The following is a 12,655-nucleotide window of genomic DNA, read 5'->3' on the forward strand; positions in this document are numbered from 1 at the left end:
CCTCTCCCGTTCATGCCCTGTCTCTGTCTCAAAAATAAGTAAATGTTAAAAATAAATAAATAAAATAGCTTGCTTCTAAAAAAAAAACAAAAACAAAAACTCTGGAGCCAAAAAAAAACAAAAAAAAAAAAACAAAATTGGATTCAAGTCCCAGATTTACTCTGTATGTGACTCTGGGCAGGCTGTGCCTCAGTTTCTCCCATCTTTAGAATGGCCATGTTAATATCACCTGCCTCAAGAGTATTTCAGCGAGGATGGAATACATGGAAAACGCTTAGACTAGCGTCTGGCATAGAGGAAACACGTAAAAGTATCTGCTACCATTATCACAGAAGCATCCTCAAGGAAAAGGTTGGGCACCACACACTTTTCCCAGGTCCCCACCACTCGCTTCTTTGATGCATCCCGCTGTGGCCATAGTTCTTGAAATCTGGTCTTGAAATGGTTCCTAAGACAAACCTGTGTGACGTAGAAGCATTTTCCTAGAAGTTCGCCGCCTCATTCTCCATTACCACCGTCAGCTCTGATGCCTGGGATCCTCGCTCTGTCATGACAGCTAGACCTCCTCATTGCCCTCATAATGCCTTCTTTCCCTGTCTTTCCAGGGAAGACCTCTATTCTGTCATATTACTGTCCTACATCAACTAGATCCTGTGATTAGGTGCCCTTTCTGGGAAGCACACCCTCGTTCTGGGTCGAGGCTCCACCGGAGGGCCCCCTCTGCTCTGGCTAGCCCTCCCCCTTGGGTGGCCTGGAACCATCTCGGCAGACCTCTGGGGTAGGGACCTCTACGGGCCTGAGTTCTCCTGCCTTCCTGACCAACAGCACCAGCTCCTGCCTGAAGTAGCTCTTACTGTTGGTTCTCAAACTGAAGTGCTGAGGAATTCTGATAAAGAGAATGGCAAAGGCCTGGCATGACTAAGATGGATGGGCTAACGAACCAGAATGGACGTTCTTCACAGATCACCTGCCACATACCCCACTATGAAACTCCCAAGGTCTCTGGGAGAATCCAGACAGAGCAAAAATGGATTTCCCTACTGATCCATCCAGATGACCCTGACTTGCCTTCTTTGAAACTGCCAACCAATCCATAGCTTACTCAACGAAAGGAAAACAACATTTACTCATTTTAAGCTCTCCCCTCTCTCTGCCTTCTCTTATAAAAATTATGTTTTTGACGTTGTTAGAGGAAAACAGTGTTTATAGGTTTCCTTTGCATACAAGTAAAGGGCAATGCTAATTATAGCCATATATCCTTGAGTTAGAGCAGGATTACTGGGGATTTCATTAAAAAAAATCAACATCTCAGGCCCAACCTCCAGAGTTTCTCATTGAATGAGTCTCTAATAAGGCCCAGGAATCTGTGTTCTTTTTTTAAGTTCATTTATTTATTTCGAGAGAGAGAGAGAGAGAGAGAGAGAGAGCACGTGTGTACACGTGGGGAGGGGCAGAGAGAGAAGGGAGGAAAAAAAAAATCTCAAGCAGACTCCTCGCTGTCAGCACGGAGCCCAACACGGGGCTCGATCTCATGAACCATGGTATCATGACCTGAACTGAAACTAAGAGTCGGACGCTTCATCGGCTGAGCCACCCAGGTGCCCCAGGAATCTGTGTTTTTGAAAACACTCAGGTGAATATGCCACAAGAAGTTCTTGGACCACTCGCCTAGGCTTTCTATGTCTTTACCTACATACTTCGAACCACCCAAGTACCTTCTCTGAAGCCTTGGTAGGTCATCACCATCTTGGCTCAAGTGCATCATTATAACTCAGGTCCTGGCTCAACTTCCCCTCTAAGTAGCTGGAAGGAGACTTGCTGAGGCAGAAAATAGTCTGAGGCCACAGCACGGAACTCGGAGCAGAGGGAGGGGTGCAACCAACAAACGGCAGGAGAGGGACCTGACCAGGGTCGTGTCTTTATTTAAGATGTTTAATGAAAACTATAGGCTTTGGTCTCTCCAGTCCTTCTGGAATAGTCTGAGATAATCTTCAGGTGTTCTGAGTGTAGCTCGAGTCCCAAAAGGCTTTGAAGAATCCAAGAATTCTACAAGTTCCAGATCCAGCCCCCAACTCTGGTCAGGAGACTCCAAGTCACCGGTCATCCAGAAGATCTGGCCAAAGTCACAGGCTGAGGGCTCACCCACTCTCACAGAGAGTGAGAGACCCAGACTCATAGATTCTCTTCTCTGCCATCCCCTTTGGCTTCTCAATACTTGCTTTTGCCCTAGCCACTCTTTTCAGCCCCTGCTTTCACAGGAATGAAAAGGAGGAGATATAAAGTCCTGAATTATTTTGCACTCTGAATTTTACAGAAGAAAGTATTGTTAACACACCAAACCAAATGTGTAGGTTCTCCTAAAATAACTAACTTTCATTTCAGGTTTCCTAGGACAGCCTAGTTCTTGGGAAGTCGATATTCTTACCAGCTCAGATAGGAATCCAAGAACTTGTCATTCAAGACAGTGAACTGGTTAAAGTGGCCTTTGAAAGTAAAGGTCACAGAGCCCCTACACTGAAGGTCACACACTTACATTGGATGAGAGGCTTCTAAGACAAAGTTGTGTATCTGTTCTTTGGCCTACAACTGATTAATGGTGTGATAGGACAATGAAGGAAAGAGTTGAAGGATAATAGAAGAGGTGGAGGGAGGGAAAGAGAGCCTATCTACATCAATAAAACTAGCCGAAAGAAAGGTAGGAAGCCAGAAGACCACAAGAAACAGACATAAAAATTGAAATAACTTGAAATGATATAGCAGTAAAGGGTTAGTCAGAGCTACAAACTCAAATAGCCCCTGAAGACATCCCAGTAATTATTAAGCTATCAACACTGTGCCACCGTTATTACAAATGGCTGGGGACAATGATAGTCACCACTGCGTGAGGTGTATCCTGTTCAGGTCACCTTGCTAGACACTTTAAGTGCATTATCACACAGTTAAGCATACAATGATGATCACAACAATGACCCTGAATCATAAAGATGGCCACATTATGTTAGTATACCCTCCCTTTTAACTGAAAAGCGGTATAATATATAAATACAGAAATATATTTAAAATTTTAATTACTTTTATTTTTTACATGTATTTATTTTTGAGAGACAGAGACAGAGCACAAGAGGGTCAGAGAGAGAGGGAGACACAGAATCCAAAGCAGGCTCCAGGCTCCGAGCTGTCAGCACAGAGCCTGACGCGGGGCTTGAACTCACAAACTGTGAGATCATGACCTGGGCCAAAGTCGGATGCTTAACCAACTGAGCCACCCAGGGGCCTCCAGAAATATATTTTAAAAGGTTGCCTTCCAAAATCATTCTTTGTTTAATTCAAAATTCTTTTTAAAATTAAATTAGTAAGAGTAAGTTGGAAACGTTGCTTCACTAGCAATGCCCAATATTTTAGCATTACTGTACCTCAGACAACTTACAAAAGGATAAAGGTGTGTGTGTGTGTGGTGTGTGTGTGTGTGTGTGTGTGTGTGTGTGTGTGTGTTAAGAAAGTGAATGGAAAGGCAAAGGTTGCATTAGATTCCTAGGTTTATTTCATCAAACCCATAAGATCCATTTATATTTACAATTGTAAAAATATAACATAGCATGTAAAAGTCTTAAATGGGAATGTTTTCAAGAGGCTGAAAGATGAGATGTAACAGTACAAAATTGTACATCTCCGTTAATGTGGCATATTGTTGTGGATAATGAAACTTTTCACCAACGCCGACTCAACATCTTGGGTTTCTTTTGATTTTCTAATATTGATACCGGATGAGTGGGCCTACATCTTTGTTTTTCTTTGCTCTATCTTTAGGCCCACCATGTCTCTGTGTCCTTCCATGGTCTCTATGTGGGCCTTTCCATGTGCTTCATATATTGGTGTCCATATTGGCTTATATGTCCAGCTCATCCTGTGTTTGCATTCCTTTTGTATCTTTCTTGGTGCCTTAGTCTCTGAATTAGTCACTTTGCTTTTTTATGTTTCTAATTTTTCCTTAAATTTTCTATTAACATCTCTCCACTTATACCTTTCCTATCTCATGCTCTCCCTCGGGGGTATTATAGAATTTAATTATATTCTTCATTGTGACTTGAATGTTTTTATAGGAACATATATTCATGCATTTATATTAAACATAGGCAAAATCTTTCTTTTAAAAATATTTATTGTTTTTTTTTAAATGTTTATTTATTTATTTTGGGGAGAGAGAGGGCCGGGGAGGGGCTGAGACAGATTCCCAAGCAGGCTCCCAGTTCTCGGGGCACAGCTCAACGCAGGGTTTGATCCCACCAACCATGAGATTATGACCTGAGCCGAAATCTAGGGTCAGATGCTTAACTGACTGAGCCATCCAGGCACCACTTCCCCCAAGAAAATATTTTTATTTGAAGAGAAAAATATTCTAAATACTATCATGGTGAATACTCCAAATTCACTGTCAACATATCTGTACTTCGCCTACTTCTCATAAAGACAAAAATTTACAGCAATAAAATACAAATGAATCACCTCTTACGTGCCTCATAGATTCCATCTCTCCGCGCAAAATTAAGAAATAGTAATCATAACCAATTGAGATAAAATTTATTATCATGAGAGAGACTATTAAGTGTCCTCACCTAGAACAAAGCAACATTACAATGTCCCATCAACCAGGGGAAAAAACTTCCTAGAACAATTAATACAAAGGCCTTATTTAGAAAATCATGCAGTGAAATGGAATTTATTTCTTTCCTATTGCTCAATCCGTATCAACAGCTGTAAAGCTTTTAAGATATGAAAGTAATGTAAGGTGTATCATTACAGATTATTTAAAAAATTTTTTCAATGTTTTATTTTTATTTTTGAGAGAGAGAGAGAGAGAGAGAGAGAGAAGGAGAGAGAGAGGGAAATGCAGAATCCAAAGCAGGCTCCAGACTCTGAGCTGTCAGCGCAGAGCCTTACACGGGGCTTGAACCCATGCACCTCGAGATCATGACCTTCACAGAAGTCAGAAGCTCAACCGACTGAGCCACCCAGGCGGCCCACGTTATAGATTATTAAGATAAGATTTGAAGGCACATATTTTGTGTAACATAGATTTTTCAAGTTAAAACAGAAATATTAAATTTTCTTTGAATTGAATATTAGTAAATTATCATAATCGGCACTTCCGGGAAAGCCAGAGGGTATGGAGGATAGAAATACCAGCCTTAATTATGTTCTTTAAATGTAAAAAACAAAAAATACTTGAGATTTAGGAGTCATGAATGTCTACTACCTCATACCATTTATTCTGTTCCTATGGTATCAGTAGGTGTCTATAAATCCTACCTGACAAGACTAAAGGGGAGCGTTGCCTCACTGAATATACTAACAACAGTGATTATAGGTTAATTCTCAAATATCAACAACTTTGGATCTACTTTTCGAATTACAGAAAGATCCTGAGAGCCACAATGCTTTTTTTAGCCTCTGATAGTGTCTATTTTCTTCTGGAGTCCAACGTAAATAATATGAAATTATTCTTTGCACTGTCTGCATTTTTCTTCCCGTCCCTTCACATAAAGTTAAGATATCGAAGTTAACGTAGCACAAGACATGCCCTTTCTCGGAAGGGTTGATACCCGGTTAATAGCACACGAAAGGAAGAAATTCAATCTTCAGATCCCTAAAAGCTATAAAGAGCCTGGATCACTTTTCCATGTATAAGCTTTGTTTCACAAGTACACAAAGCTCGTTTTGGACTCGAATGGAGAAGTCTGTGACATATAGCACATAGCCGAATTCTAACAGATGGATTTTTCTTGAAATAACTTCATTAGTTAATCATTTCTTTTACATATACTTTTTCTAGCTAATTGGTATAGCTGCCAGCTGGAGCTGTTAAGGATCCTCCAAAGAAACTGGTAGGTAGGGAGAAAATCCAATCATTTCACCAATTCTAGAATGAAACGTCCATTAATTTCACACTAACCATCACATATTTTGAAAGTAAAATCTTTTTCGTTCATTTTTTTCCTCCAGCTTATTCCAAAAATCTTAACCGATCTGTGCTTAAACCAAATCAATCATCTAGAAGAAACTTTAAACTTTGATAAATTATTTAGGTCAGGGTTTACCAAACTTGCCTCTCCTGACATGGTGGCTCAGATCATCTTTTTGTGTCAGCTTTTAAGCAGCATCTCTGCCTCTATCTTGATATCAGTGGTGTCCCTAGTTGTGACAACTGAAAATGTCTCCAGGCATTTCTGAAAGTCCTTGGGGCCCAAATTGTTTTTTACTGAGAACCATTATTTTATTTTATTTTATGTTTTGTTTTATTTGAGAGAGAGAACGTGAGTGGGGGAGAGGGGAAGAAGGATAAAATCTTAAGCAGGCTCCACACGCACTCACACTGATCCTGATGCAGGGTTAGATTCCACGACCCTGGGATCATGACCTGAGCTGAAATCGAGAGTCGGGTGCTCAACCAACTGAGCCACCTAGGTGCCCCAAGAACCCCTGTTTTAGAAATAAATTGCTCCTTATTTTTAATTCAGCTTAACACTAATTTTAGGGGCGTCAAGGTGGCTCAGTCAGGTTAAGTGTCTGACTTTATTTTAGCTCAGGTCATGAAATTGAGATTTGTGAGTTTGAACCCCATGTCAGGCTCTGTGCTGACAATGTGGAGCCTACTTGGGATTCTCTCTCTCTCTCTCTCTCTCTCTGGGTAAACATAGATAAATCTCTCTCTCTCTCTGGGTAAACATACATAAATCTCTCTGGGTAAACAAGCAGAAAAGGCAGGGTAAGTGGCTTCTAACTACCAATACATATTAATTATTCTAAGAAATGCCGTCATCATCTCCATCGTCAGAAGTATTGATTTTTTGTTTTTCCTTTAAGGAAGGAACTCAGTGTGACTGTGGGAGAGGATATATAAAATCCTGCATTGGGATGATCTGAGATGAAAATGATTAATTACCAGTTTAGGTACCTAAGGCATTTTTAAGCCAGGGAAAGCAGTACAATTTCATGAAACGGACACTGAGAAAACTGGGATTCGTTTGGACTTTACTGTAAACTTATGAAGTGATTTGGGGCTCACAAAAGGATTAGTCATTCATATAGAGACATTTCCCCATCTTCGGAGTTCAGTGGCCACCCATTCACCACTTAGTGATCTTTCTGTAATTTATATATCAGCGTCTCTAGGAAGAGTAACATAGGCTTAAGATTCTAATTACCAGAGTTGTTAAAAGGGAAGCACTGAGCCTTTTCCAGTTTAGGGTGAATGTAAGAATATCACAACACGAAGTATGCAAGGAGAATCGTTCATTGCATTAAGAGAAATACTAAATTCCATTCTAATTTCTATGCTTCCAGCAAAAGCATGGGACTAGCATTTGCTCAAGTGGGTTTTTTAATGTAAACAGAAAGATACATGTTAACATTTATCAATATGTTTGAATGTCTACCTTTTTCTCAAAAAATCAACACATTTACCCCAAAATTCCATAGTGACCTGTTTACTTTGTTCGACTTTCCCAGAGCCACTGTGACCGTTTAGAATTTACACTTCGTCCCGCAAAAAGTCATTCTTCTTTTTCATAACATCTCTTTCTTAGGCCCGCTGTCCCTTGGAGTGCTTCCAGAACGCCCTGTGTCCTTCAGCACGGCAGAAGTTAAATAACCCACTTTGAAATTTCTCTCTCTCTCTCTCTCTCTTTTTTTTTTCATAATGTTTTTGTGGGTTTTTTTTTGTTTTTTTGTTTTTTTGGTTTTTTTTTTGAGAGCAGCAGAGACAGGGTGCAAAACAGGGGAGGGGCAGGGAGAAAAGGAGACACAATCTGAAGCGGGCACCGGGCTCTGAGCTTGACGAGGAGCCCCAGGAGGGGCTGAACTCCACATGAACCCTGAGGTCACGACCTGAGCCAGAGTCAGCCGTGGGAACCGACTGGGCCACCCAGGCGCGCCCCCCACTTTGGAATTTCAACTGGAAGGACCCAAGGCCCTGCCCTCGGGGCTTCACCTGCACCCCCGGGGCTTCGCCTTACTTCTAAGGGAACGTGGACTCTGCACACTTACTCTCTGCGGGGTCCTTCGACCTGCGGCCGCTCGACGACGACTTGCGCAGCAGGCTCCGCCCGGAGGTGAAGAGGCTGGTCAGTTCTTCCAAGGGGCTCGTGGGGGTCCTGGAGCGGGAGGCGCCCGGCGCGGGGCCGTAGGTGTTCACCGCCGCGTTGACCATCTTGGCCCCGTCCTGCGACACGGGCCTGGCGCTCGGATGCGGCCCCCGCCGGGGAGCCCCTGGACAGGCTGCCCGGGTGCACCGCGTCGTAGGGCGGCGGCCGCTTGAGGCTGAGCGGGGTCAGGGACCGCCCCATGCTGACCGGCGACGGCGAGGCCGAGTGGCTCTTCGGGTAGCCGTGCGGGGACTGCGTCCGGTACAGCGTGGACGGCGGGGGCGGGGACGAGGACAGCGCGGTGGCCGCGGAGGCCGCGGGGCCCGGGCCCAGGGCCGCCGCCTGCTCTTTGTCCAGCTTGGGATGGCCGGAGGCGTGGGAGGGCAGTGCGGACGGCGACGCGCCCGGCTGCTGCTTCATGTAAGACACGTTTTCCAGCACGGGCAGCTTGGTGACCTCTAGCGGGGTGAGCGGAGACTCGTCGGAATTGGGGGAGCACTGCACGGGCGCGGGGGGGAACACCAGCAGCGGGGGTCTGTGGGAGAGCAGGTTGGGGAAGGGCGGGGGGATGTCACAGAGCAAACCCTTTGGAGTACATGGCACGGAGGACTTGGCGAAGTCCGAGTCAGGCACCGTGGGAGTAGCACACTGCGAAGAGCAACTGTGATGGTCAAGGTCACATTTGGAATCTTGGCCCAAGTCGTCGAAGATGGGGTATTTCATCTCCTCGTAGACGGCCTCGCTCTGGTCGTCGTCCTCCTTCCTGAAGTCTCTGAGGATGTTGCCCACCATCTCGATGTACACGGGCTCCTCCTCCTCGGGGTCGCCCGCAGGGCTGCTGACATGGGACAGGGAGGGGTCGCGCGGGAGCGACGTCCTCCGCGGCCCGTGCTTCTTGATGTACGTTTCATCGAAAGAGGTGCTCAGCTGAGTGTTCGGGTTGCGTTTGGGTTTGGGAGGAGGGATCTTCTTGGAATATTCATCACTGTGGGGTCTCGGTTTGGTGGACACTGCAAAAGAGAAAATTAAAAAAAAAAAAAAGTAAAATAGATTAGTACAATAGGAAAGCCTTCGAAAATGACTTGTACTCGGGTTGGCTGCTAGGAACTTTATTTTTTAAGTTTTTATTTATTTTTGAGACAGAGAGAGACAGAGCATGAACGGGGGAGGGGCAGAGAGAGAGGGAGACACAGAATCCGAAGCAGGCTCCAGGCTCTGAGCTGTCAACACAGAGCCAGACATGGGGCTCGAACTCACAAGCTGTGAGATCATGACCTGAGCTGAAGTCAGATGCTTAACCGACTGAGCCATCCAGGCGCCCCCCCCACTTTTTTTTTTAATTAATGTTTATTTGTATTTGAGACAGACAGTGTGGGAGCTGGGGACAGGGAGAGAGAGAGAGAGAGAGAGAGGGAGACACAGAATCCAAAGCAGGCTCCAGGCTCTCAGCTGTCAGCAGAGCCCCTTGTGGGGCTCAAACTCAAGGACCTCGAGATTATGACCTGAGCCTAAATCATAAGCATAACTGACTAAGCCACCCAGGCGTCCCTACTGCTATGAATTTTTGATCAGCGTGGGAGGTGGTAATCTCCTTCATTTCTAGTTTGAGGCTTAGACTAAAACTCAAAAAAAGTCAAGCACTTTCCATACGTAGGAAAACCTGATAAAACAGTACTAATATTTGTCTTCAAACTAATATTAATAATCCGACACTGACAAATGCATTAACCAGGGCAATTCGTCCCTCTGCCTTAGAATTTCTAAAGAGAAACCTTCCGATGAAACATGTTCCATAAAAACGATCATAAACTTCATAAAGATTAACCTCCAAGAATAAGTGAGAAACTCAGGAGGACAAAATCAAGTTTCTTTGAGCACAAATGGTCACAAAAATACCATGGGATTTGAGCCCTTTTAATGTTGTGGCTATTGCACATGATCGCATCTCGCTTTCATTTAGGATAAAAATGTCCTAGCCTGCTAGACTTAATCTCTGCCTTGGTTCAGATAAATAACTTCTATACAGATGGGTCTGATATTTCAAGGGAAATTGATGTGAAAATCTTATGAGGCTAGACAAGTTAATCTCTGAATCTCCAGGTATTGTTGATCAGGGTGTATTTGTCTGTTTTTGTTCATGAGATCTCTTTTGATATCCCAAATGCTATCTTGGAATGAATTTATTAGGTATGTTGCACTGAGACATCAGAACCCCCTCGAGCGCCTTACAAGGAAATAAACCAGAGAATGCTGTGTAAGCTTCAAGAATAACTTTTGGAAACTCACAACAGATATACGTACTAGTGCATTCAACAGCCTACTGCGGGCACCCCTTGTAGTGAAACGTAAACTCTGACACTATACAGTGGGGTGGAACAGGCTGGCAACTTGTCTGTGACTGAAATCAATTATTTAGCATGCAGGGAAGGTACTGGCATCTTGTTATTATCTCATTAGCTCATTGTGTTGATATATGATTACAATGATTATCATTATTATGCGGTGTGGTGGAATGCAGTTACTTGCGGTAAATAGTAGCATATAATGTAACGTGACAGTATAGCTTATAGGTGTAAAACGATTGAGAAAATAACAGGCTTCCCGACAATTTTCAGCCTTAAGGGCGGGGGCGGGGGGTCTCAAGGCACAAATCAGGAAACACCTGAGATCATTTTGCTTTTTTCCATTAGCATACTATGACACAGGAGTTTTTCTAAAGCTTACTAAAGGAGAAGCGAGCGGTTAAAGATTAGTTAGCAGGCTGCTCTGCACATCAAACATGGCTTCAGAGGGAGGAAGCTCATCAAACATTCTAGAAGTGGTTATGTCTCTCACTTTTCTGGGTCATTCTTTCAAATATTCTACTCATCTGTGCCCCTAATGAGTGAGTTTTTACTCACTACAATCAAACACCTCTTTGAAGGGAAGTTTCTTAATGTATCTGGGCTTCTCCTTTAACTCATATCGGGAAAAACTAGATGCTGATTTCCAGGGGGTTATAGCAATAGAGTCTGTTAGTGCCAAAAGGGAAAAGCCGAGAGACACAATTGGGTGAAATATACCTAGAGAATTCTTTAGGAGGGACTCAAAGTGGACCAGTAGCTCCTCTCTGTATCTCTCACTGGTCTTAAAGTTTACTGGTTTTAAAGACTACTGTGTATGTTAATTTTCATGAATTAAAAAACCCATCAGATGATATATAAAAATGTGAGCCCGATGCATAAAGTAAAATTATACATAATTGAATAAAGTTGACTTAGTACTTGAGGGCCAGGGAGTTAATACGCAGAGAAACAAAAGCCTATCCAGACTATTCTTCTGAAGCTTGTTTCCTGCCTTCTTCCACCTCAGAGTCTTATTTAGGCTAAGTAACTCACACTCTGGGAAAATATTTGCCACTGATTATTGGGTTCTAGATATTGAGTGGGTTGGGCTAAAGGGGAAACCTTAGAGGAGAGAAGTCTGATTGGCGAGGTGCTCTGTGAATGGAGGGTAAACCTAAAGCTAGGAATTAATGTGTCCGTGAGATGATAATTCATTATATGGGAGTGGTCACATGTAGAATAAGATTAGCCTTTTTATACCTTCTAAATTATAATCTGCTTTTGTTTTCTTTAACCTTTCATAAAGTCTGATATCCCCGCCTAGACTTGGGTAGTTGTATGGAAAGAAATAACAGGACAGGCAGAATTCAAGCATCTGAGCCCAAGACTAGGAAGCAGACTACACTAAGGGAAGACTATAACCCAGGATTCCCAGGCAGGGAGGGGTCAGTGGTAGGGTTGGTAATGACTTGATACTTAGGGAGGCAGTAGCCTCACGAACAACCTTGGAACCAACGTCCTTCTTTCCACATAGATTAGAAGATGGCCTTTGGAATGGGCACGACCAATGCTTGGGTTATACTCAAAATGTGAGATGACACTCATTCTGCGTGCCAAAAGGAAGAGAAAAAAAAAATAAGTAAAAATACTTCATATCTATGAAATGGTTGAAGAAAGAAAAGGTTTTGTTTGAGAACACAGCATAGAATTAAAGTAGAGCAACTATTCATTAGGAAGGAATATAGGCAATCCATTTGTACTGTGAGACCACTTCGGTGCCAAACTAAACACAGATATTGTCTTACCAGGGGAATAAAATCTAATATGTGACTCTTACGGTGACTCTTAGATAATCAAAATTCACTTTTACTATGGACTGAATTGCATCCCTCCCACAGTAACGTGTTGAGGCACTAACCCCCAATCTAATGGTATTTTGAGATGGTGCCTTTGGGAGATAATTGGGTTTGGATGAGATCATGAGGATTGGGCCCTCATGGCCGGGGGAGGGGGGGGTGGGGGGGGGCGGGGGGGGAGGGGTCCACCATGTGAGTATGTAGTGAGAAGGCAGCCATCTACAAGTCAGGAAGAGTTTTCACCAGAAACCAACTAGCTATCCTAGCACATTGATCTTGGACCTCTGGCCTCAAGAAACGAGAGGAAATAAATGTCTATTGTTTAAGCTATTGT

At 43.4% G+C, this 12,655-nt stretch overlaps 1 protein-coding gene across 1 annotated transcript in view; it reads right to left on the reverse strand.

Annotated features, from left to right (window-relative positions):
- NYAP2 (neuronal tyrosine-phosphorylated phosphoinositide-3-kinase adaptor 2) overlaps positions 1-12,655 on the reverse strand; it is a 264,307-nt gene that overhangs the window by 96,871 nt on the left and 154,781 nt on the right. The window contains 2 exon segments of the mRNA XM_019445749.2: positions 8,044-8,251; positions 8,253-9,151. Of these exon segments, the coding sequence (XP_019301294.1) occupies positions 8,044-8,251; positions 8,253-9,151 (1,107 nt within the window).

This window comes from Panthera pardus, unplaced genomic scaffold, assembly GCF_024362965.1.
Source record: "Panthera pardus isolate Hobbes unplaced genomic scaffold, ASM2436296v1 HiC_scaffold_10, whole genome shotgun sequence".
NCBI lineage: Eukaryota > Metazoa > Chordata > Mammalia > Carnivora > Felidae > Panthera > Panthera pardus.